At 57.6% G+C, this 23,908-nt stretch overlaps 1 protein-coding gene across 2 annotated transcripts in view; it reads left to right on the forward strand.

Annotated features, from left to right (window-relative positions):
* The first annotated feature begins 8,766 nt into the window (after positions 1-8,766).
* TBC1D9B (TBC1 domain family member 9B) overlaps positions 8,767-23,908 on the forward strand; it is a 34,290-nt gene continuing 19,148 nt past the window's right edge. The window contains exons 1-6 of one of the 2 annotated variants that reach the window (XM_037136360.2): positions 8,767-9,032; positions 12,157-12,267; positions 16,617-16,735; positions 19,924-20,152; positions 21,086-21,344; positions 22,499-22,706. In XM_037136360.2, the coding sequence (XP_036992255.2) occupies positions 8,915-9,032; positions 12,157-12,267; positions 16,617-16,735; positions 19,924-20,152; positions 21,086-21,344; positions 22,499-22,706 (1,044 nt within the window). In that variant the 5' untranslated portion in view covers positions 8,767-8,914. The remainder of the gene's footprint in view (positions 9,033-12,156; positions 12,268-16,616; positions 16,736-19,923; positions 20,153-21,085; positions 21,345-22,498; positions 22,707-23,908) is intronic. The other variant, XM_037136361.2, reaches the window with a different exon arrangement.

Below are 23,908 nucleotides of genomic sequence, written 5' to 3' on the forward strand. Positions count from 1 at the left end.
CAGCCTGCAGGGTTTTTAATCAAAGGAAGCTGGAACCGTGCAGATGTTGAAGGTCTTGGCAGCTTTCTGTTTTAGCCTTTAACCAAGGGCTTTTGTTTTCTTTTTACAGTCTTTGAACTATAAAAATATTTTTGATAACAGTTTCAAGAGAGCACTGTTCAGAGATACATCTGTCACTGGTGTTGCAGAGATTCAACTTGGCCACCCGCAAGGCCTCCGGACTGCACATGCGCTGGGCGCGGCCCCGCCCACTGGGCGGTGGGCGGGTTCTGACCACGTAGTCCCCACCAAGGAGTCCTGAACCGGAACTCTCGTTCCAGCTCGGTGTTTTCTACGGACCTGTGCAGTCTTACCCGAGCAATTGCATTAAATGCCACTCGGGACATTCTTTTACTGAAGAAAAATGAAATTGCTTGAGAAGAAATTTAAAATTCAGGCCCCCAAAATCCCACTTACTGACATAACATTGGCGTTTCTGGCAAATCTAGGGCACTCGTTCCCTGTAGAGTAACTTAAGCAGGCATTTCTTCCACTGAATTCACGCAGAACGGCGCTTCGGAGCCGGAGCCCAGCTCAACACCCTTTCTCGGGAAGCGGGGCCGCGCTCCTGTTCAGCCACACAGCACCCTGCCTTTGGCAGGAGGGACAGTAACTTCTCCATGAAGGTCATGCGCTTGGGGAGCAGCAAGGGGGCACCATTTGTCTCTCTGGCAGCTGTGCCCAGGGGAGGTCTTCTGCCCGGCCTGCCACCCCGGGCCCCTGGCAGGGCTGCTTTCCAGGAGCGTGAGGACACACCTCCGCGCGGGCGCCCCTGCCTGGGAGCAGCTGGAGTCCGGCCGCAGAGTTAACTGGCTGGACAGGCTTGGTCGGGGGTGCGGAGAGGCGCTTTTCCCGCCTTGCGTGAGCATCTCCGCGGCTGCCCGTCTCCCAGCCACTATGTGTATTGCCGGGAAACGCATGATGACTCTGGCTGTTTGGGGGGATGTGCTAGGGACTGGGTGAGGACTGCTCTGAGCCAGGCCCAGCGGATGCAGAAATGGCAGCGGTACCACAGGGTGCACGTGGACCGGGGTCTGGACCAGCAGGGAGTTGGGTTGTGAAGCTAAAAATGCAAACGCCTACCGTTTGGTGATTTTTAACTTCCTAAGGGAAGAACTTCCCATATCCCTCCTTTCCTGTCATTTCAGGGGAAGAGGAGAAGTGGCCCGCCAGAAAGCGGCCCCACTGTCCACGCGAGGAGGGCCAGGCCTGGGGCAGCCTGGTGGCAGCCATGGTAGTGGGCAGCGTGTCTGCCCAGGGCTGCCTGCCTCGGCTTCCTCTCGGGGAGACAGGTCCCACTGCGAGGTGGTTAAAAACACCCCGCACAGTCTGGTGAACCCCACTTGAGAAGAGAGGCTCCCTCCCTGCCCCCCTCTGGCTGGGCTCAGACATCTTCCACCAGGCGCCTCCCTGGACACCTGCCAGCTGCCCCAGTACCTGCAACAGCCCAGCTTCCAAACCGTGGTCACAAAGGGTTTCAACAAAATGAGATTACTAAATTCAACCAGCTGGCTGTTTCCTGTGGGCTTCACATGTTCTTCTCATGCTTTTGCAGCCCCTCATATCCAGTTCTTTCCTTGATCTACATGCTAAACGAGACTGGTCTTAACTACAGAAATCAGGCCATTTTCTGGCCGTCAGCCTCTGCCCTGCGGCGTTTCTGCCCTGGGAAAGCAAGGTGGTGGTGTTACCGTCCGGCCGCCTGACAAGTGGGCGCTGTTCACAGCAGTCAGGAAACAAAAACCGGTTTCCAGAAAGTAGGGTTTAGAAGGGAACAGGCAGGATCACCAGACTGATTTGGTCAGCAGGCCTTGATCAGGGTCTCGGTGTATGCGGGACACGGACACTCGGCACTCAGGTGGACCCTGCGATGGTTACGACTGTGGCTGTCCCAGGAAACCAGCCTACTGCCGCCCAGCTGGGGTGTGAGACCAGATGAGATGAGGGAGGGCTGTGAAGAGGGGGGTCCTGGGGCGCAGGCAGAGGGCACAGTGCAGCCTGGAGCACCTGAGGTGGTGGGAACACACCCCCTCCAGGGAAGGCACCTAAGGGGGCTTGAGAGGGCAAAGGTGCAGGTGTCCCTTGCTAGACAGGGAAGCTTTGCTGTGGGAGGGCCCAAATCTGTTGGGAGAGCGAGCGGGATGGGTGCCTGGGTGCTGCGGCCTGCCCTCGGGGCCAGGCAGAGCAGAAAACTTCACGGCTGGGCCCCAGGCCGAGGTCTAACTGAACGTGGAAAAGGAGGGAGCCACCAGATTGAAGTGGGTGACAGGGTGGGTGTCCGTGGGACCCAGGGAGAGTTACCTATGGTCTGAGACTGGCAGGGCTCCTAGAGGGGCAGGCAGATGCAGCTCAGGCTCTCCAGCAGGAGCGTGGGGCAGAGGGGAGAACAGGCCGCAGCTCCTCTGGGCATCAGGGTTCCCGGGAAGCTGTTTTAAATGTACCTGTCACCTATCCTGCCAAGGTAGCCTCTGCGTGGTTGCAGTCCCTCCGGTACCCCACCTCTCCGCCCTTCCTCTCTCTCACACTCACAGTGTATACACAGACTCCCCTTCCCACACACACACACTCAAGTCAGAACCTCAGAGTGAGAGTGTAGCCAGGCCTGGGGCACCCCTACTTCGGATGGTGGTGGAAGCCAGAGCTGGGTGATCGCCCAGGGACCTGCGCTGAGGCCCTGGGGAGGCTCCTGGTGGGCCTGATGGACAGGAGGAGCTGCTGACAGCAGCGGATGGAGGAAAACCTCGGAGTGTAATCTCCCTGTTCAAGAAAGGTGGTGCTCAGGCCACTCTGGGCCAGAGGCAGAGCAGCTGGTCCTCACCTCCCCCCAAAACAGCGGGGATCGTGCTCGGCATTTGCTTCCGGCCTCACATGCAAGTGAGGGTGACCATTGCGACACCCGCCGTTTAAAATCAGCACCTCCCTGTTGAGGGCAGTTGTTATCAGTGAGGTGCGTCTAGTTTTGCCTCTCTTTTTGGCTTCACTGGTAAATTGTTCCAAAGCCCACTGGCCCGATGGTGAGTGCCGAGTGTGTGTGTTCATGAGCCACCCCTGGACCCCCGTGGTTGGGCCCCTCCAGCAGGACTGGAAAAGGCTTCCTTAGGTCACAGCAGATAATGCACCAAAGGACCGGCCAGCAGCGGAGGTGCCTATGCTGCACCTGCGTGGAGCTCTGGGTCCCTGGCATGGCTGCAAGCAGAGTTTCTCCGAGACCCTGGCTCTCCAGGTCCCCAGCACATACCCATCTCTCCAAGGCCTGGGTGAGGGGGCGCTGAGGCGGGTTTGGGAGCCCCCTTGTGGCCATGGACTCCTCCAGGATGTTGGTCCAGTCTGGAGGTTTGCCCTCTTCCTTAAGGGTGTCTGTCCTAGGTGATCCCAACAAACCGAGTCTCAGAGAAGAGAGACTGGTGGATCCCCAGCAGACACAGGATGAAAGTCACTGGCATTTTCTGGGGCTGCATCCCATGAGTCTCAAGGACCCTGGAGGGGAAGAGGGACCCTTAGCCTCGGCCGCTAAAAGGATGACATCCGTGTATCTGCACCCAGACTTGTGGATCCCTTAGTCTGTGACCTGGGACTTATCTGGAGTTTCCCCTCTCATGGCTCACCCTGGCTCATGCCATTTTCTCTTTTATTCACTCTGACTTGGGGAAGAAGGAAGATATTGTCCAACAAACAAAAAACACAAAAACAACTTCCTGCAACTTGAGTATTAGACTTTCAGAGGGACTTCATGCTGGGCTGCTCAGGCCTCCATACCAGGCTCTCCGTTTCACCCAGGGAATCTCCCACGGGGTACTCTGGAGAGCCTGGGTCAGAGGGGCCCAAGCCTGTCCGGCATTCTGGCAGGACTGGCTTTCCCACAGGCCACAGGCCCAGCAAAGCACTGCCAGTGCCAGGGGCAGGCACGCTGCACGTGCAGGAGCCCAGGGAGCGGCCCAGCTCAGAAGGCAGCGCCTTCCTAAACCACGCACCTCCTCCTGGGAAAAGCCCACGGCTGGAGCGTGTCCTGAGCACCCTTATCTCGGCTGCACAGACCTTTGTCCCCGGAGGACATGGCTCCCAGGGCCCTCAGTCTGCTTTAATGCTGGGCCGGGGCGGCACCGTTCTCACAGCCCACGATGGTCCCTCGTCCCCACGCATCTGGCGAGCCTGGCAGGCCCTCCTTAGCTCTTGACCCCCAAGCGGGGATCGTCCTCTCTCTCCGGAAACCTCTGCAGCTATTGGCAACGGTCAAGAGTTACGGATGACTGTTCTGAGCTATTTTTACAAATTTAACCCAACACAAAGCAAATTTTAAGTTGCTTTCAGAATTATCCTTTATCCACAACTAAGTCCACGCATGTCTGCACTGTGTGAGGCTAGAGAACTTTTCTAGTGACTGGGAGGTACTAAGCCAAGATATTTGTAAACACGGAAAGTGGGTGTGGGGTGGCTGAACGGAAGGTCCAGCCGTTTCTTCCCCTTAGCTCATAAAGCTGTTCCCAAGCCAAAGGGCCGGCCAGCTGGTGACCGCTAACACGCTACGTGAGCCAGGTCACCAGGCCTGGGTGCTCCGGGGCCTCAGCTGCTTCCCTGGGCGCCCAGCCTGAGAGGACACAGGCCGTCCTGGAGAGGCAGAGACGGCCTGTGTCGCGGCGCCCAGGAGCAGGGTCTTCTCCCCAGCAGAGGCGGTGGGTCTAGGGAAACCACCAGTGAGATTTCAGAAACAGGAAAGCCCTTGAGCTAGGAAGTGCTGTTGGGGACCTGAGGACACATGGTCACCGCATGGAACAGCCCTGTTCCTGTCTGTGCAAGGGAAGGAGTTGGTCCCACGCTAGGCCACGGATGTCACGATCGTTCTTGACCTTCAGCCGCTTTTGTACTCACATCAAACACTAAAGTCATCCCTTTCATACTTGGGTCACTCAAAGGGCGCCTCGAATTCTGCATTCCGCTGACTGTGCGCAGTATCTCAGAGGATGGCACGCAGTTATTTTTCTGACTGCACGCAGGCAATTTGGGGTGGGACAGCTGGGGTATATAAGCTTCCACCTTGAGTGAGCAATGAAAGGGAAACTTTGAGCTTGAATTTTAATCCACCATTGGCTAGCTTGCACCAGAAGGAACACATATCAAAGATCCAAGGTGCAAAGTTGATCATTAGTTCAATTGGGGGCTCACTGTAGGGGAATTACCTTGTCCGAAACACACACCTGCAGTAGACTGTGAGCTGACTTCTTGGCAGTCAGATCTTTTAAGCCCTTTAAGAGGTCTGGGCAGCACAACCCCTAGGTCCAAATGGTTGATGTAAGTATAATTAAGTAGTGAAATTGTATGGTATAGACCTATATGCCAGTAGTGTATACCTGTATGTGGATTTGCCAATATAACCATTTCAATAAAAACCAACTGAAAAGCCCTGGCTGGTGTGGCTCAGTGGATTGAGGGCTGGCCTGTGAACCAAGAGGTCGCTGGTTCAATTCCCAGTCAGGGCACATGCCTGGGTTGGGAGCTAGGTCCCCAGTTGGGGGGTATGCAAGAGGCAACCAATCAATCGATGTATCTCTCACACACTGATGTTTCTCTCCCACTGTTTCTCCCTCTCTTCCCCTCTCTCTAAAAAGTCATTAAGTAAAATATTTTTTTAAATAATAAATTTTTTAAAAACTACTGAAAAAGCTGCTTTGCCACACGGAGTACTGGCGGTCGCAGCCTATATGGGTGAGGATGCACAGAAACCCATCCTAAACTGGCTGCAGCAAAGGGGGGAAGCAGTGGCTCACAAAAGCGACAGTGCCTGGGGCCTGTGCGGGGCCACGGCACGGTTCGGCCTCCAGCACCAGCACCAGGGCGCACTGCTAGCTCTTCTCCCTCCAGGGAAACTTCAGGGTCAGGCTCAGCATCTCGGAAGCCCCATCAGCAGCAGACATAACCTGATTCCCCAGGAGTTCACCCAGGCCAGAATGGTAACTCCTTAACCCTCCCTGGCTTGCTGGGAGGCACACAGTCATCACCGAACCAGCCACTGTGGTCACAGAGGTAGAATGTGCCAATGGCCAAGGCCAGCCTGGGTTCCACTTCTGCCACCCAGAAGTACATTCAGAATCCCCCGAGCGACAGGAGTTCTAAGGTGTGGTTCCCACAGCAAAGTCGAAATGCTACCGAGGAGGAAGCGGACGCTGGGACGAAGCATCAGACATCCCGCACAGGCAGAGAACAGCCGGAGACAGAGCAGTGTGCACAGGAGGGGACCACCTCCGCCACTTACCGGTATGAACTCGGCAGGTCATGTCACCTGTCTGGATTTGGGGTGTATCGTCTCTCAAAGAGGGACCATAAAATACCCACCTCGAGAATGTGACTTAAAATGATGTAAGAAGTCTAGTATCCCAAATACCTAAATACCCCTTAAAACTCAACAATTAAAAAAAAAAAAGAATTTAAAATAGGCAAAGAATGTGAGTTGACATTTCTCCAAAGAGGAAACACAAATGACCACTGAGCACATGCAAAGTCTTGAGGAAATTGAAAATCCAGACCACGCCCGGCATCACTTCACCCCTACTAGGAGGGCTGTAACCATGGAGACAGGCAATCACAAACACGGAGGAGACATGGAGAAACTGCAACCCTCACGCGTCACCGGTGCCAGTGTGCGATGGTGAGGCTGCTCTGGTCTAGAGAACAGCTTGGCAGTTCCTCAAAAAGTTGAACGTGGCTACACTGCATGACTGAACAGTTCCACTCCTAGGGACCCGACCGAGAGAACTGAAAACATGCCCACACAAAACTCATGCACAGCTGTCTATAGCAGTGTTATTCACAATAGTCGACAAGGGGCAACAACCCAAATGACCAGCGACTGATGAACAGACCAACAAAATGTGGCCCGTCCACTCATTGGACTGCCAGCAGGAAAACAGAATGGAACACTGACCCCGGTTACAGCAGAACGAGCCTCGAATGGGCCACTGAAAGAAGCTGGACACAAAGGCCACACACTGTGGGATTGTATTTCCATCGCATGTCCAGAACGGGCAAATCTAGAGGGACTGAAATAGACCAGTGGCTGCCAGGAGTGGAAGGGGCTGAGGAATGGGGGGGTCACTGCTAGTGGGGAAGGGGTTTCTCTTTTGAAGTGATGAAAATATTCTGGATGAAACAGTGGTGATGACCACACAACTTTGTGAGGATGCTAACAATAGTCACTGAACTGGGTGCGTTAAAGGGGTGAATTTTATGGGATGTGAATTATATAGTAGAAAAGAAAGGGAAAAATGAAGTAGATTAACACATCCTAAGTGCACAATAAGTGTTCTTTCCCTGCTTATAAAGAGTTATTCTCCAATGCTGGTCTCTGGGTCAGCAGCGCCAATGTCATGCTGAGGACTTCAGAAGCACAAGTAGGGCAGGTGGGGCCCAGCAGGCTCTTCTATAGTAATCATTGCAGGTGATGGACACAGCTCAAGTTTGAGAACCACTGGAATGAAAGAAACCAAAGAACTCATCTCCTCTCAGGGTGTTACCAAGTACAGGGGGTCCAGCACAAATAACGCCCCTTTTTATTACAAAATCATAAGCATGCGGTTCTGTCACATAACACTATCATGCTAAAGCACACTATATGACATGTTAGGGGAAATGCTCAAATTAAAACTCTACATCATTACACTCATATTATCACCCCACCAACCACCCTCCAGCAGGCCTCACTGCTGCGGGAGCCTGTGCTTTCAAATTCTGGAGGCACAAGGACATGTTATTGGTTTAAACTTCCCACGTTTAAGAAAACCAGCCTCTGCATCTTGAAAGTTCATTCAAAGTCTCCAGCAACATTTCGGGAGACTTTCCATCACTCTGGCTGTGGTTTCAACCATGAAACCACCTATTGTATCCACACCTGTCATACTGGATTCTTGAATGCCAGGGGCAGAAACCCAATTCAAAACTCGCTTAAGCCCCCAAGGGTGATTCTAAAGGCCCCTTCCCTTTGCCCTCCTCCCAGGCCCTGGCAGGTTTAGGCCGCCAGGGTGACCCCATGCCCCGGTTGGCGTGGGCCACTCTGCACGCATGTCTATTGCCCCGGCTGAGTTACCAGAAGCGTCAGTGTTCGGACACCCACTGACGGGCACTGGGAGAGTAGGGGCCGCAACTCAGCACCGGGTGATGCCGGCCCACGCCTGTGCAGGAACCCCAGCCTGGCCCCAGGACCACCCAGCCTTAGTACCTTGCACTGATTTCTGAGGACACTGCCAGACTCGGGGCTTCTTGACAAGCTGTCCTTGGATCCTGGAGGGCCTCCTAGTCTTAGGCCCGAGTGTCAAAAACCGGAGAATCATTACAATATAACCCTTTTCCAGCCGCCCTTTGCAATGTTAACACGCTCTGGTTGCACTGTGCAATCAGCCAAAAGTGTACCTCCAAACGCTATTTCTTTACATTGTTACCCCAAACCCTGGACAGATTTTCACAAACTCCAGGGTCCCTGCTCTCCGCACAACCAGTTTCTCCAGCCACTCTGGCCAGAGCCTGTCACCCCGGGGCTTCGTCCCTCCGGAGTGAAGGTACAGGAGCCAATGCAAAGGTGGGGGAGGGGGAAGGGCGTGCGCCACAAGGCGAGCGGCAGTGGCGACGTGGCCGGCGTGGGCGGGGCCGGCGCGGGGCGGGGTCGAGGGCCGGCGGGGGCGGGGCCGGCGCGGGGCGGGGTCGAGGGCCGGCGTGGGTGGGGCTGGCGCGGGGCAGGGCCGAGGGCCGGCTAGGACCCGGCCGGCGTCCTGCGGTCCGGCCGCCCGCCAGGGGGCACAGCCAGCTTGGCTCACCGCGCGCTCCGCCCTCTCGCTCGGCCCATCGGCAGCGCTTCCGCCTGTCCGGCCGGGCTGGGTACGAGTGGCCCACGATGTGGCTGGGCCCGGAGGAGGTGCTGGTGGCCAACGCGCTGTGGGTGACAGAACGGGCCAACCCCTTCTTCGTGCTGCAGCGGCGCCGGGGGCACCGTAGGGGCGGAGGCTTCACGGGTGAGAGGCGCGCAGCGGCCGGGTGGGAAGGGCGCGCCGGGTGGCGGGGCCCGGCGACCCGCCGGGACAGGCCTGGCTCCGGCTGGGCGTCGCGGACGCACACGTCAGCGCGCGCGGCAGGGCTCGGGATGTTAGGCGGGGGCGGGCGCTGGGACGCCAGGACACAGCCGGTGCTGCTTTGGGTCGCGACCGGGCGGGGCCGGAGGGGGGCCAGTGCACCGTACGAGAAGGCCGTTCAGGAGAGACTTGGGCCAGCCCGGGAAGACTGGCCTCGGCCTCTGCCCGCACTTGGTGCCGGTGAGCTTCTCGGTGCTCATCCGAGGCGTGAGCAGCTTCCAGGAGTGGGATTTCGCAGCTGAAAGTCAGCAAGATCTCCCGGGCTTCTTCCTCTGCCTCAGTTCTCCAAGGGCCTCTGAGGGGACCAAGACAGTACACCTTTCCTTTTGCCTTCTTCGTTCTCAGCTCACCAAAGAATTGCCCTTTTAGCAAGATCAAAGGTCCCCCGAGCTGTGGGCTGGCCTCCGCCCCCATCTCTTCATCTTCTCCTGCCCACCCTTAGGGATTCCTGGCGCCCTTGTTGCTGCAAACCAAGCCTTTGCCAAATGACCAGTATGTGGTGTCCTGGTGAGCTAGCTAGGGTGCCTCTGTGCCCATGTGGGCATCACTGCTCACCCAGAACGAGGCTGGACAAGCACCTGCTGAAGTTGTATAGCCTGTAAGTTCCATGGCCTATCCATTGGGCCTCACCTGGGCAGTTGTCGGAGGCCCCTCATACTCCAGGACCTGTGCAGAAACTGTCAGAGCAGAGCTGGGTCAAGCCCAGGGCCAGACGGTGCCTGTGCTCCTCTGGTGACCCCCTGTTGCCATACAGGACTGCAGGCTCAGTGTTGCCAGATCTTCTCATTTACCAAGAGAACTTTTTGTGAAATGTCCTGATTTTTAAGCATTAGCAGCTAATACAGTCCTGCCAGATGCAGAGGCTTCCCACGGGAGACATCTGCTGCCAGCCTCACCTGGGCCACACCTCCTAATGTGAAAGAGACTCTACCGTTCCCAAGAAAACTATGTTCCCTTCAGTGCCTGGGACTCTTTCCCAGCAGCGTGGAGAATTGCGGGAGCCAGTGCTGGACCTGCCTCCTGACCACAGGACCGCTTAGTGGAGGTAAAATAGCAGTGGAGAGGCTGATGGGGAGCAAGCACCCTTGGAATCTACCACAAGCCTGTGTCGGAAATAGAGGTGCCTCCATTGCACCAGTGTGTCAGCAAAGTGCTTTGCAGGCCTGTCGAGTGCTCTGCTTCTGCGGATCATCTCAGTGCATAGGCCCCTCCTTCTTGCCCAGAGGAGGCCCTTTCCACCTTGTTCGTCTCCCTGCCCCTCCACCCCAGGAAACTGCTTGAACTCCCACTCCAGCTGGGTTCTGTGAGTCCTGCCACAGCCTTCCCCGTGCCATCAGAGGTCACGGCCTCCTGCTCAGGTCTCCCCAGGAAAGGAGCAATCAGGGACACAGTCGTAGTCCAGCCGGTGTTTATAAAACAGGTACCGAACTGTATCCTCATTGAAGAGTCTGTGTGTGAGCCCTGACCAGCATGGCTCAGTCAGCTGAGCAGCGTCCCACAGAGCCGGAGGCCACGGGTTCGATTCCTAGTCAGGGCATGTGCTGGGCTTATGGGCCTGGTCCCTGATTGGGGAGAGGCAGCTGATTAGTGTTTTTCTTACACATTGATGTTTCTCTCCTTCTCTTCCTCCCTCCCCCCTCTCTTTAAAAAATAAATATAACCTTTTTTTTTCAAGGGAGTGAGTGTGAGCTGGTCCACCCATTATGAAATTTCCAGGTCTTGCCAACAGTATAAAGATGAAAATAAAATTTCCGAGACCAGAAGAGAAATCCCAGCAAAAATCATGAAAAAAAGTTTATTTCAAAAACCGATAAAGCTTGAATATTCTGCAAGGCATTTTAGAACATTTCAGTAAAACAAGTGAGAAATTACAGGCTCTTAATTTACGTATATGTTAAGACTACCTTCTTTCATAGTGGTAAGTTTATTTATTAAAAACTGGAAGGGAAAGTGGTTAAAATGTATGGATAATATGGAACAGAAGTATTAAAGTTGAGTAATGAGATTCATAGAAATGATTCTGACATCAGCGGGGAAATGGTAACCAAGTACTTGGAGATCATACGGAAAGCAGCACTTCGTTGAACTGAAAGCAAATTTTAACTAGGAACAGTTAACAGGTTTTTCGATAGCTCGATAGTCCAGTTGACAAAGAGGAGTGAGTAGATGCAGGCGGACCTTTCCTGGAGTCTGCCAGGGAAACAGTGCCTCGACCAAGGGTGCGCGTGAGGAGAAGGAAGACTGGGAACGTCCTGCAATGCTTCGGTTCAGGGGCCAAAAAAAACTGGATCAAGTTTTCCCAAACTGGATACTTTTAAAAACTGGCACGTCCTTTTCATGCATGACCTTTGAGGCTGCAAAGAACTTCCTTGAACTTCTGCAATGAAAACAGTCCCGAGGCGAAGTGAAGACAGCCCTTTGCGCAGCGAACGGTGCCGGGAAGTCGGGGGAAACAGTGGCCCGCACACCGGGAATGGTTGGGGCCTGGGGGGGGGGGGGCGGCTGGGAGCGGATCTGCAGAGACATCTGGCAGTTACTGAAACACACTGTGCACGTTTGCTGGGTTTTGTGGTGTTTCTGGTATTGTTGCTTCTGGCTCTTTTTGTTGTAGCTGTTGCATGTTTCTACTTTAAAGACATATTTGTTCCAAACCTGATTTTGTCATTTTCTTCAAGAGGGCCTCCCAGGTTGTCTAAACATTGGGCTCCTTGGCCCTGCGGCTCGAAGCCTTGTGGTTTCACCAGACAGGGAGCAGAGTAAATGATGTGGGCGTGGGGGGCTGGTTGCGCCCCTGCCTGCACGTGTGTCTGTGTCAGGGCGAGCAGCAGCTTCCAGGAGGAAGTGGGACGGGGTCTCTGGTAGGGACCAGAGAGGAGGAGGAGGAAGTCACTTGGTGGAGGAAGCGATGGGCCGCAGGGTGTCTCCCTCTCGGGGGCCCCGCCCTGGCCACCAGGCTCGGCTGTCAGCGCCACCCTCCCTCACTGCGAACCTCTCTGCCTGCTCCCAGGTCTCCTCGTGGGCACCCTGGACGTGGTCCTGGACTCCAGCGCCCGCGTGGCCCCTTACCGAATCCTGCACCAGACCCAGGACTCACAGGTCTACTGGACAGTGGCATGTGGTAGGTGACTTGGATCCCAGGGGTGCTGGGCAGGGCCTGTTCTGAGAGGGGAAGAGAGGGGGAGCCCCCTGGAGCCCAGCGTTGCCCCTCACTCAGCAGCACAGCCCAGGCAGGTGTCCTGCGTGGGGAGGCCGCTCTGCTGGTCAGGGGCCCGGCAGTGCCCCGAGTCATTTGTGGCATTTGCGGGAATGCGCATGGGAAGAGCAGTGAGAGATCTGAGTCACCTGACACAGGCCCCCAGCTGGGGTGGGACGAGGCGTCCTGCCTTCTGGTGTCAGCTCCTGGACACTGTGAACAAGTGTCCTCTCCGTGGTCCAAGTGCCCCGTTGTCACACTATTTCTGGGTCATTCGCTGTTTAAAATGGCCCCACGGGGAGTGCTGAAGTGCTGAGCGCTGTCCCCAAGGGGAGAGGCTCTGGGACACCCATGAGGGGAGCGCCCCCAGGCCTGCGTGGCCGTGCGCTTGCCGGGAGTCTGATGCCACCGAATCGACCACGTGTATTAAATAAGGTGCCTTTGAACAGAAAGATGCGCAAAACCAAGTTATGTGTCGATCAGTTGATGAGAATGTGACAGCTGGGCGCAGTGTTGGCGACTCTGGCATCCCGGGAGACCGGGGGACAGGGCTACAGTAAATCACGGGGACCGGCTGAGCACTCCCTGGGGAGCCCCACGAATGTGCACCGCCTGCAGCCCCTGCCTGTTGAGTCGGGGGCACTGACCTCCTTTCCCTTAGAAGTCAAATAAGAAAATGACAACAGCCAACACAACAGTAGCCAGCTGGTGTGAATGAATCAAACTTATACGTTTTTTTTGGTTGGATCAGCAAAAAGTATGTTTTTGGTATGCCACAGCGTCTTCGTGATTAGTTCATGTGTGGCATGAGGTGAGAAAGGTTGAAGGTCGCTACCCTAGAAGGACACACAGCCACCTTCCTGAGAGTCTGGGAGAAAGTCCGCTTCTGGTGGGCACCAGCCAAGGCCGGCCCTCCCGTGGGGCCACCTGCCCGCCAGGCACTTAGGGGAACCTCCCGCCAGCTCCAGAAGGGGGGACTTCGGCTTTCCCTATTTAGAAGATGAGGAAACTGGCCCAGGGAGTTGGGTAACCTGCCTAAGGTGTTAGAGACCCCCTGCTCGTGTTCCTGTGCTGAAAACACACCTCCGTGTTCTAGAAGCCACAGTGTCACTGTCCCCCAGAACAATGGTTTTCCTTGGAGGCCAGAGAGAAGATAACAAGAGTGCTCACAGCTGGACCCCAGCTGCAGGAGAGGAGGGGTCGGGCTGGAAGACGAGGGTGGGCAGCAGCAGCAGCACAGTCCTCCTCACCAGGTGGGCCCTGTCCCGGCACCTAGACAGTGCCTTCCTCCTCCCAGGTGCCTGTGCAGAGGAACAAGGGGAGGCTTGAAAAGCTGAGCTGGCCCTCGGCCGAACTAGATGGCCGGTTGGAGCCCTGCTCTCCAGGTTCCAGAGCTCGGGGACTGGTTTGCCCACAGGAGAGGGCCTCCGGTGGGGTGGGGACTGTCCCCAAGCCAGGCTGGGGGCATTGGCATGTGCCGGAGCGAGGAGACGCTGAACTCTCAGTGGACCCTCGAGATTTTGGGGGCCGAGACCTGTTTCCACTAAGTGCTTGCTCAGGTAGTCGGAGAGGAGGGGCAGTGGCAGTGACAGCACCTCCCCATGGGGGGAGAGGGGCATGGCCGTGTTGCCTAAGGCCCCTTTGGGGACAATGGGGCCTGCCGCCAGGGAACTCAGGCCACACATACTGAACTGCTCCCACTCTGCAGGCCGGGCAGCCTCTGTCTGAGCCTCTGCCCCCATGCCCCTTTCCCCACCCCCACCCACGCCCTTGAGCTCTCCCAGACTAGCCCTGGTCTTGCTGGCACCTGCAGTGAATCCCAGCTGTTCAGCCTGCCACTGAAGGACTTCCGGGTCATCTGCCTCCATCTCTGCCTCCTCCCTGCAGCTCACGTCTGGCTGTCAGCCAGACTGTGAGGCCCAGATCTCAGGGCCCAGAGCTCCCAGCCCTGCCTCTCCTGGACAGTGTGGGGACAGCATGTCCCATGTCCACCTAGCCTCCCATTCCAATGCCAGCCCCTATGGAAAACCTTCCCAGAACCCCCAGGCCCATGTGCCCAGCCTGCCTTCTTGCCTCTTGGGACTTGCCACATCCCTGCTGGCACTTCCCCACCACATGCTGGCTGGCCCTCCTGCTGGACCCGCGGCTTCCCGAGGGTGAGGGAGGCTCTGCTGCTGGGCAGCTGGGTCAGGACCATGGTCTAGTCATCCAGCTGTGTGACCTCGGACCACTTACTTAATCTCTCTGCGCTTCAGCTTTATGCTATAAAATAAAAATAACGGTACCTGCCTCCAAGATGCTCTAAGATTTCAATAAGATAATCCACAAAAAGTTCTGAAAACAAATAGAACTAATTAGCTTTTATGTTTCTTTTACTCCCAGTGCCAAGCATAGGGCTGGCATTGTTTGTGTTTACTTTTACCCAGTGAACATTGAGTTACTTCTAACTAATAATTCTTTTAAGTGTACATCTGTGGGTATTTAAAGTCTAGGCAGATCCACACACACACAGTGTAGACAAGGCGGCCTCAGCTTTCGGCTGCCGGGGGGCGTGTATAAAAGGGCATGATGCAGTAGAGTTGCATCCTGTGCAGATTTAACTTCCAAACTCCAGTGTAGGCCTTGGCAAAAAGACAGAAGGAGAAATCCCCTCCCCTTGGGCTTCATGCACCAGGGAAAGGCGGCCATAGTAGAAATGCAAATGAAAATGGAAAAAAGAAGCCCTGGCTGGTGTAGCTCGGTGGATTGAGCGCGGGCCTGGGAACCAAGCAACCACGGTTCGATTCCCAGTCAGGGCACATGCCTGGGTTGCAGGCCAGTTCTCTCCCTCTCTCCTTCCTTTCCCCTCTAAAGATAAATAAATAAAATCTTAAAAAAAAAAAAAAGAAAAAGAAAATGGAAAAAAGAGGGGTAGTTCCTGGGTGGCCCAGGGTGATTTTGCTCCCAGTGAGCTAAGCCTAGGTGTGATCAGGCTGGGGAGGGGGCGGTCCTCACACCTGCCCACAGGGAGGGTCCTTCCTTGGAATGGCTCATTAGGAGCTGAGTTGCTGGGGGAAATGTAAAGAAACCAACAGACCCACCCGGACCGGGAGAGCTGGGCTGTGACTCGTGGCAGGACAGTGAGGCGGTGCCAGGGCGGGGAGATGGAGGGGACCAATTGGCCAGGGCAAGGGGGAATCAAAGCTGAGTTTTCAGCTGGAAAGAATGTTCCCCTCTGCCTGCCAGTAGGGAAGGATGGGGTGACTGGGCTCAGGTGCCGGGCAGTGTGTCTGGTCCACAGCCCTGCTGGGCTCCTGGCTTTGCCGAGGCTCCTTCGTGCCATGCATGTGGGCCTCCCTGGGGTCAGGAGACTGGCCAGGCCGTCTGGCACATGTGGCCCACGGGCCGCCCCTTCCCCAAGAGCTGAGAGGCAGCAGGGCCTTCGTTCCTGGGCTCCTTCGCTCAGAAAACAGCTTTCGAGTGCGCGCCCCCCACCTAGCATGTCCCGGGAGCAGGGGCAGCCAGGCCAGGTCGTCACTGCCCTCATCCTTTGTCCAGCTGCCTGATGGGAGCAGAGCCGGCAGCCGCCCGCCCACCCTTGGGAGTGGCACTGGGCGGCTTCTCTCAGGGCTTCCATTGGCACTGGGCCTGCAGGCCCTCCAGGGCCCCTCCCCAGGAGGACAGGGACCACCTCCTAGGCAGGGCAGACACTCAGGCCAGTCAGAAGCCAAAGGTCTCAGAGGTTCTGGAGGAGGCAAGAGCTGGAGAAGGAAGGGGAGCCCTGCAGGCAGAGGCCTGGCTGGGTGTGCCTGGCCTGCTCCACCCAGCAGGAGATGGCCCCAGGGCTCGGAGCCCGCAGGAGGCTCCTGAAGTCTCAGGAGGGCGGCATCACTTAGACCCAAACCGACTAGTCTCAAAAGCCCCCCGAAGCCCTGTTGTCCTGAAGGACAGTGTTCACAAGTAAGCAGATGCGTGGACACAGAGGCCGTCTCTGGGAGGACGTGGGAGGACACAGGAGACTTGCGGGCATTCTTCCTGGGGGACCAAGGGGGAACGGAGCCCGTACTTTCCATGTGACTCTGCAGCTCTGCCTGAGTTCTCCTAGTTTTCATTTTTACCCGGACTTCTTGTGGCTTTCATTACACATGTGTACATGAAGCGTCAGGAGGAGAAGAGCGAACAGCCTGAGCCTGCAGTCACTGGGGTGCCGCACGCCAGGCCGTCTCTTCTCCGAGTGCCCGTCTGAGGCCTGAGGACGGTGTGACCTCCCTCTTCTCTGCCCCCACGTCCCCCAGGTTCCGACCACAAAGAGATAACAGCACACTGGGAGTGGCTGGAGAATAACCTGCTCCAGACGCTGTCCATCTTCGACAATGAGGAAGACATCACCACCTTCGTCAAGGGCAAGATACACGTAAGGCTCCCCTCCCCTTCTCTCCAGGGGCCACCGGGCGGGCCTCCTGCCCCGTCACAGCTTCCTGGCCTTGCAGGCCCAGCCACTGGGACCTGACCAGGCCGAGAGTCTTCGCTCCCCACCAAGGGCCCAGCACAAGCATGCAGGCCCACAGCTGCCGCCGGCAGCTTGCCAGGCGGAGGATGAAGCTGGAAGTGATAGGATTAGCTGGAGGCATGTTTCTATTATAAAAGTACCCTTGACCCAGCAGTTCCATTCCTTGGAGCTAACCCTGCAGGATACTCATGCAGGTCCGTGTGTGGGTCGGATGTCCGCGAAACACTGTCAGCGGAAAGGCTAGAGCGGTGCCTCCCGGGCCGAGGCCGGGCGAGCCCTCACGCTCCCCTGTCTCCTTGGCAGAACAAGAGATTTGAGAGCAGGGCATTTTCTGGGCACTGTCCACCTGAGTCCTGTGCCGAGCACTCGTGTTCAGGCCCTGGGTGGGTCGCAGGCGGGCGACTGGTGCAGTATTTCACAGCCGTCAAACAAGGATTATGAGAACTGTAGCCGCCTGTAAAAAGGAAAGTCATGGTGGTATTTAGGTTGTTTCCTCTTGAGGGGTAATTAAGATGATAATGAGCGTCTTGTGACTGTGTGGTAGTCTCCTTTCTCTAGCCTCAGGGTAGATCCCTAGGAGGCCTCCTACTGGGTGGGAGTTTCAGGGGCTGAGCTGCTGTGGGCATGACTTCCTAGCCCTGGCCAAGGGCAGAGTCCCTTCGCTCTTCTCAGTGCACCTTGGAACTCAGGCAGCGCCTGTGCCGCCTCCTTGCCACAGGGCGCAGGCGGAGAGCAAGGCAAGCCCGCACTGTCCTGCCGAGCAGGCCGGGCTCTGAGTAATGGCGCCAACCGACCGCAGCATGATCACGGGCTGCCCCCAGGGCAGGCTCCCAGTGACCAACCTGCAGGGCAGGTGGGGGGTCCGAAGTGCCTCGTGGGTTGGAGAAGAGCGGGAAACTAGAAGATGTTGAGAACCGAGTGCTAACTGAAATTCTGCCGCACCGTAGAGTTGGCGGGGTGCAGCGGAGCAGTGTGGAGAAGGGGGTGGGAAGGCCTCCCACTGCAAGAGAGGGTGGAAGGGAGTGACCCAGGGGTCTGACTCGGGGCCTGAGAACTGCAGCGTAACCGGCAGGTGAGGAAGAAGGCAACGGCAGAGGGCAGAGGACAGTCCGCAGAGAACCTGGCAATGCCGGAGGAGAGCGCTGACCCCAGAGCGCCCACAGGCCCGCGGGAGAGGGGAGAGGGGCCCGGGGTGGCGGGGCCTCCGACAGGCAGCCTTGGGGAAGGACTTGGAGAAGTCGAGTGTAAAGAAAAAGAGATAGTGCTATAAATAGCTTTAAGCCAATTAATTTAAGAATGTAGACAGGGTGGCCGCTTTATCAGAACAGCCTGTGCTCGTGTCTAAGTGCTACCTGAACGAGCCACCACAAGCTTAGTGGCACAAAGTAGCTGGACTTCACTACTTCTCGGTTCAGGGGCCAGAACTCAGAGACAGCCCATGGCCCTGCGCTGGGGCTCCCTTTCCCCCACAGGCTCTGAGCGGAGGGTCTGTTTCCTCACCTTTTCCAGCATTTACGGCCCACTCGTGTGCCTTGGTTTTTGACCCCCTTCCTTCATCCTGAGTGCCAGCAGGGGGGCATCTTCAAACCGGTCACTCAGTCCCCCGTCTCTTACCCTCTGTGACCCTGACCCTCTCGCCTCCTTAAAGGACCCACCTGGGATTATTCATCCAGGACAACCTCCCCATCTTAGGACCCTTATTCAGTCACAGCCTCAGAGTCCTCTTTGCTCTGGAAGGTCCATTTTGCCGGGCGCTGGGGGTCGGCATGTGGACATCTTTGGAGGCCACTCTTTGGCCTACCGTAAACTGAAACTTAGACTGGGGGAAAAACAGGAAACCTGAATATGCCTAAAGTTGTGGAAGATGTGGAATCAAGAAAGTTTACCCCGTGGTTTTTACAGCCCAGGGGTGTCACCCGAAGAGCAGGAACCACCCGAGAGCCAGGCTGCTGGTTCCCAGCGGTGGGCCGCCTGGGAGTGGCCAGCGGAGATGCAGAGCAGGTGGGCTCAGCCCCTTGCTCCCTGCCCCGGGGTCCGCCAGGTGCAGCTGGAGTGGGTAGTGGCTGCAGGCTGCGGCCCAGGACAGCGGCCCAGGGGAAGCATGGCCAGTGGTGGTCCACAGGCCTTGCTGCCCAGTGGGCAGCATCCAGGGCAGCAGAGACAGAGGCAGGGCCTTAATGAGGAGGGGAGAGCATTGCCAGACCCTTTTCCCAGTGGAGGACCAGTTCCCGCAGGAGTGGTTCTGGGGGACGCCAGAGGCATCTGGGAGAGAGGAGAGGTGGCCGTGTGCTGACCTTGGTGCTGGCAGCACCGAGGCCATGGGCAGCAGAGCACACCTCCCCGTGCGGCCTGCCCAGCTCCTCGAGGCTCAGAAGCCTGGCCTTGACTTGCCTTAGTGCAGTGAGTAAGCCTCCTGGAAAACCTGTGCACACCTTTCAAGCTGAGTATCCTAAGAACCTCTTCCACCCTAGAGGTCCGGGGCACAGGCAAGATGCTGTTCGCACAGATGCGCCCTGAGCCGGGTGAGCCCTGTGGCTGGTTTGTGAGTGTGGGTGAGAGGCAGAAACCCGCGTGTGGGGGGATCAAATACAGGACTTGTCCAAGGCGTCTTCATAAGAAAAGCACATGAGGGAGCAGCGCCACAGCACGGTGCCTTCTGGTAAAGAAAGCGAGACAGAGGAGAAAGCACCTGTTTGCTTGCAGGTGTACACCTCGGCACCTGCATTCGAGGGAGGAAGCGGGAAGGGCTGTGGGGGTGAGGGGCAGGGTCTCCCCGCTACACAGGCTCTTCTGCTGTGTGCGCTTCTTACCGTTACATGTTTTATGAATTCTACGTAAAAATAAACGTTCATGTAGAAAGTTGCTGCTCCGTGCCATAATGGTTCATGGGGTCAAGGGAAGCTGCCTGTCACATGGGCAGCATCCGTCCGACCTCGCACGGCTGGAACAGCCCCCGGCCTGGTCCTGCCTGTGGCCTCTGCCTGTAGGCCAGCATCCTGGGTGCCGCCACCTGAGTCCCCGCTCCAGCCTTTGCTTGTCTCGGCCATGGGACCCCTGGGCCTTCCAGGAACCCTCCCCTTGTCCTCCTCCAGGGCATCATCGCTGAAGAGAACAAGAACCTGCAGCCCCAGGGAGATGAGGACCCCGGGAAGTTCAAGGAGGCTGAGCTGAAGATGCGGAAGCAGTTCGGGATGCCCGAGGGGGAGAAGCTGGTCAACTACTACTCGTGCAGCTACTGGAAGGGGCGCGTGCCCAGGCAGGGCTGGCTCTACCTGACCGTCAATCACCTGTGCTTCTACTCCTTCCTGCTGGGCAAGGAAGGTGAGCGTGGGCTCGTGCCCCCCAGCTGCTCCTGCCTTCCTTGGCTCCTCAGCCCTCGTGCCCCAACCTCACCTCCAGAAAGTTCACCCCCTTTCCAGAATGCCAGAGTCCCTGAGGGGCTCCTTTCTCTCGGCCCCCAGATATTCCGTTTCCACACACCCAGCACAGGATCTCCCCCAAACCAGGTGTCACCTCACCACCCTGTCACAGGAACACCCAAACCGGAGCCAGGCACACACCTGGCTCTCGGGGAATCCTGCCACGTCCGTGTCCACTGGTGCAGTTTTCACACAGTGACTTTTCGTGCGGGCCTTTTTCTTTCAAGTCAAGTATTCAGAGCGCACACAGCCACGAGCAGTGGCCAGGGCTGCAGACCCGGCCCTCAGGGCAGCCCTGGCCTCAGGACGCCAGGCAGACTCCCCAGGGGCAGCCAGGGCCTCCCAGGCCCAGCTGTCCCAGTGCTGCCCTTCCCAAGCGAATCAGGGTCCCCTCCCACCATGCACACCCCCTCCTCGTCCTCCCGGCCCCTCTCCCAGCCCAGCCTTGCACCTTGTGGTCACGCGGGGGCTGGTGTCCTCTGCTGGTCACACGGTGCAGTGACTTTGGTTCCCACATCAGTGCACTCCCACCGGATGGGCTTCTTGGGGCCAGAACCCCAGCTTGCCCCCCTGTGCACACTCATCTGCGTCACCCCAGTCATTCGTGGGGCAGACACTTACCCGGTCTCTCCCCGGGGCCAGTCCTGGAATGGAGACAGACCCCAGGGGCCCCGCCTCCCCCTGTGGACCTTGTATCCCCACACAGCCAGGCCTAGACACGGGGGGCAGTGCTGCCCAGTGGGTTCCGGGCACAGGCGGGAGGCAGGAGCCTGCCCTGCCCACCCTCCAGCCCATTTGACCCAGGGCTGGTGTGTCTGTCCCCACCGGCGTCCAGTGAGCCTGGTGGTGCAGTGGGTGGACGTCATCCGGCTGGAGAAGAGCGCCACCCTGCTCTTCCCTGAGAGCATCCGCGTGGACACTCGAGCCCAGGAGCTCTTCTTCTCCATGTTCCTCAACATCGGCGAGGCCTTCAAGCTCATGGAGCAGCTGGCCAACCTGGCCATGCGGCAGCTGCTGGACAGCGAGGGCTTCCTGGAGGACAGGGTGCTGCCCAGGCCCTCCCAGCCCCACCGGAACATCTCAGCTCTGAAGCGGTGCGTTGCCCAACAAGGCGGGGGGCAGGGGTTCGGGTGTCGAGAGATTCTCGGAGGGGTATGTGCAGAGAGGCGCCATATCACAGCCCAGTGGTGGAAAGGGCTCCTACTCCTCAGTCATGGACAGGAAACTGGGCGCAGGGAGGCGGAGGCACTGGCCCAAGGCCCGCAGCCAGTGTGCAGTGCAGCCAGGGTGGGAGCCTGCTGCTGCTGCCAGCCCGCGCTCCCCGCACCTCCAGCAGGGTGCCCAGAGGACGCTCTGGGCTGCCTCAGTGACCACGCCCAGGACACACTGCCTCCCTCCCTCCGTGGCTGACAGCTCTTCCCCCACTCGCTGGCCAGCGGCCCCACAGGCCCCCTACACCCTGTGGCTGTGCGGCCCTGGCCTGGGGCTGAGTGTGGCCAGGGAGGTCTGCGGTCTCCACCACCTTGTCTGGGAACTGGTGGACAAAGGGACCCACACCGGAGACCAGCCTGCCCAGAGCACCTCTGCCATACTCCTTGGCCGTAGCCTCCTGGCAACCCCGCGAGGCCAGCTAGGAGCCCTCGGGTCCCACAGCCTGGGCCCAGGATCTGGGGTGCTCCTTCAGGACCAGAACACTATCAAAAGATGTCACTGTCTGATGCAAGTGACCTTCTGGAAGGAACAGGAAGGAGGCCGGGACGAGACAGTCTCCGATGCTGTCTGTGCAGGTGTGCCTGCCAGGCCCTGCTCAGGCTGCCGGCAGCCCCCAGGGCAGAGCCAGTACAGGGGCCCAGGGCCAGGCCCCCCTCCCCGCTCTGCCAAGGGCAGGGCAGGTGTACATTTCAGGGGAAGCCGTAGTACCGCTTGCCTGTGAGGAGGCCCTTGTCCGGGCTTCTCCTTGGGGCCAGGCCCTCCAGTGCACAGCAGCAGGGCAGGTGCAGGGACCCCCTGGGAAAGTGGCAAGGCACACCGGTCAGCCCCCCAGAGTCCTATTTCAGCCAGTAGGGCCCAAGGGTTTGTTTGCCGACCGCTCCTCTGCCGGTCGTTTTACTTGGCCATTTAAAGTGTGTGCGCGTTGAACTCAGAGACCCCTGGGCAGGACGTGCTCTCGGGAGGAGCCCGAAGAGCCCAGACCCGCGGCCAACACCCAGCTGTCGCCCCCCCCTCACGCCTCGCCCTGGCTCCCCAGAGATCTGGATGCACGGGCCAAGAACGAGTTCTACCGGGCCACGTTCCGGCTGCCTGGGGACGAGCGCCTGGACGGCCACACCAGCTGCACCCTGTGGACGCCCTTCAGCAAGCTGCACATCCCCGGCCAGATGTTCATCTCCAGCAACTACATTTGCTTCGCCAGCAAGGAGGAGGACGCCTGCCACCTCATCATACCCCTGCGGGAGGTGAGCACCTGCTCTGCCCCAACTCGCCCGGGGTGCCCTCAGCATTCACCTGTCCTGATGGGTACCTGCTCAGCCAGGCCTCTCAGGAGTGGGTGCCCAGGGCTCATCCCCAGGGGCCACCTCGGCATGTAGGCAGATGGCGTGGGCTTTGGCGTGCCAGGAGAGCACCCACCGGCCCGTAAGGGAATTGCAGGAAGGACCCATGCCTCGCCGGTGAGGACGCCCCTCAGACCTGCCTTCCTGGCCTGCAGCGGGACTGGCAGGGCTCTGCCTTAGCCTAACGTGCAGGACACTGACCCTGCGCCAACCCCACAACGTCATGCTCAGAGGCCACCTCGCTGTTCCTGCCTGACATCGGCCTTGGTGGTGGCTCAGCCTCAGGTGGTGTCACCGGAAGTCAGCTCTTACCTGTGGGGGGCGGAGGCCCTCTCCGCACTGCTGCAGGAGCAGTGGGCCCAGTGAGGCCTCGGGCACCGGACAGCAGGCCCGACCAGGGGGCACGGCAGGTCTCCAGGCCACCTTTTCCTCTGGCCCAGCAGGGCAGACTTGCCAGTGAGGTGTGCGGGGGTTTTTTTGTTGGTTTTAATTTTTATTTATTGATTTGGACAGGGAGAGAGGGAGAAACAGAGACATTGATTGGTTGTTCCACTTACTTATGCATTCATTGGTTGGTTCCCTTTTTTGGTAAGAGTTTTATTTATTTATTTTTAGAGAGAGGGGAAGGGAAGGAGAAAGAGAGGAAGAGAAACATCGATGTGCGAGAGAAACATTGATTGGCTGTACATGGATCAGTTGCTTTTCACTATTCCCCAACTAGGGACCTGGCCGGCAGCCCAGGCATGTGCCCTAACAGGGAATCAAACCAGCGACCTTTTGGTTCAGGGTCTACCACTCAGTCCACTGAGCCACGCCTGCCAGGGCCATTGGTTGGTTGTTATATGTGCCCCGACTGGGAATTGAGCCCACAACCTTGGTGTATTAGGACAGCGCTCTTAGCCAGTGTCACACATTGAGGTTTTTAAGTTATAACCTAAATCATAGTACTTTTGTGAGCAGTGAGCCCTGGCTGGGTGACTCAGTTGGTTGGAGCATCGTCCCATACACCAAAAGGTTGTGAGTTCGATCCTCAATCAGGGCACATACCTAGGTTACAGGTTCAGTCCCCAGTTGGGGGGTGTGTGGGAGGCTACCGATCAATGTTT

The sequence above is a fragment of the Artibeus jamaicensis genome, unplaced genomic scaffold (assembly GCF_021234435.1).
Source record: "Artibeus jamaicensis isolate MK-2021 breed Jamaican fruit bat unplaced genomic scaffold, CSHL_Jam_final scaffold_286, whole genome shotgun sequence".
NCBI classification, from domain to species: Eukaryota; Metazoa; Chordata; class Mammalia; order Chiroptera; family Phyllostomidae; genus Artibeus; species Artibeus jamaicensis.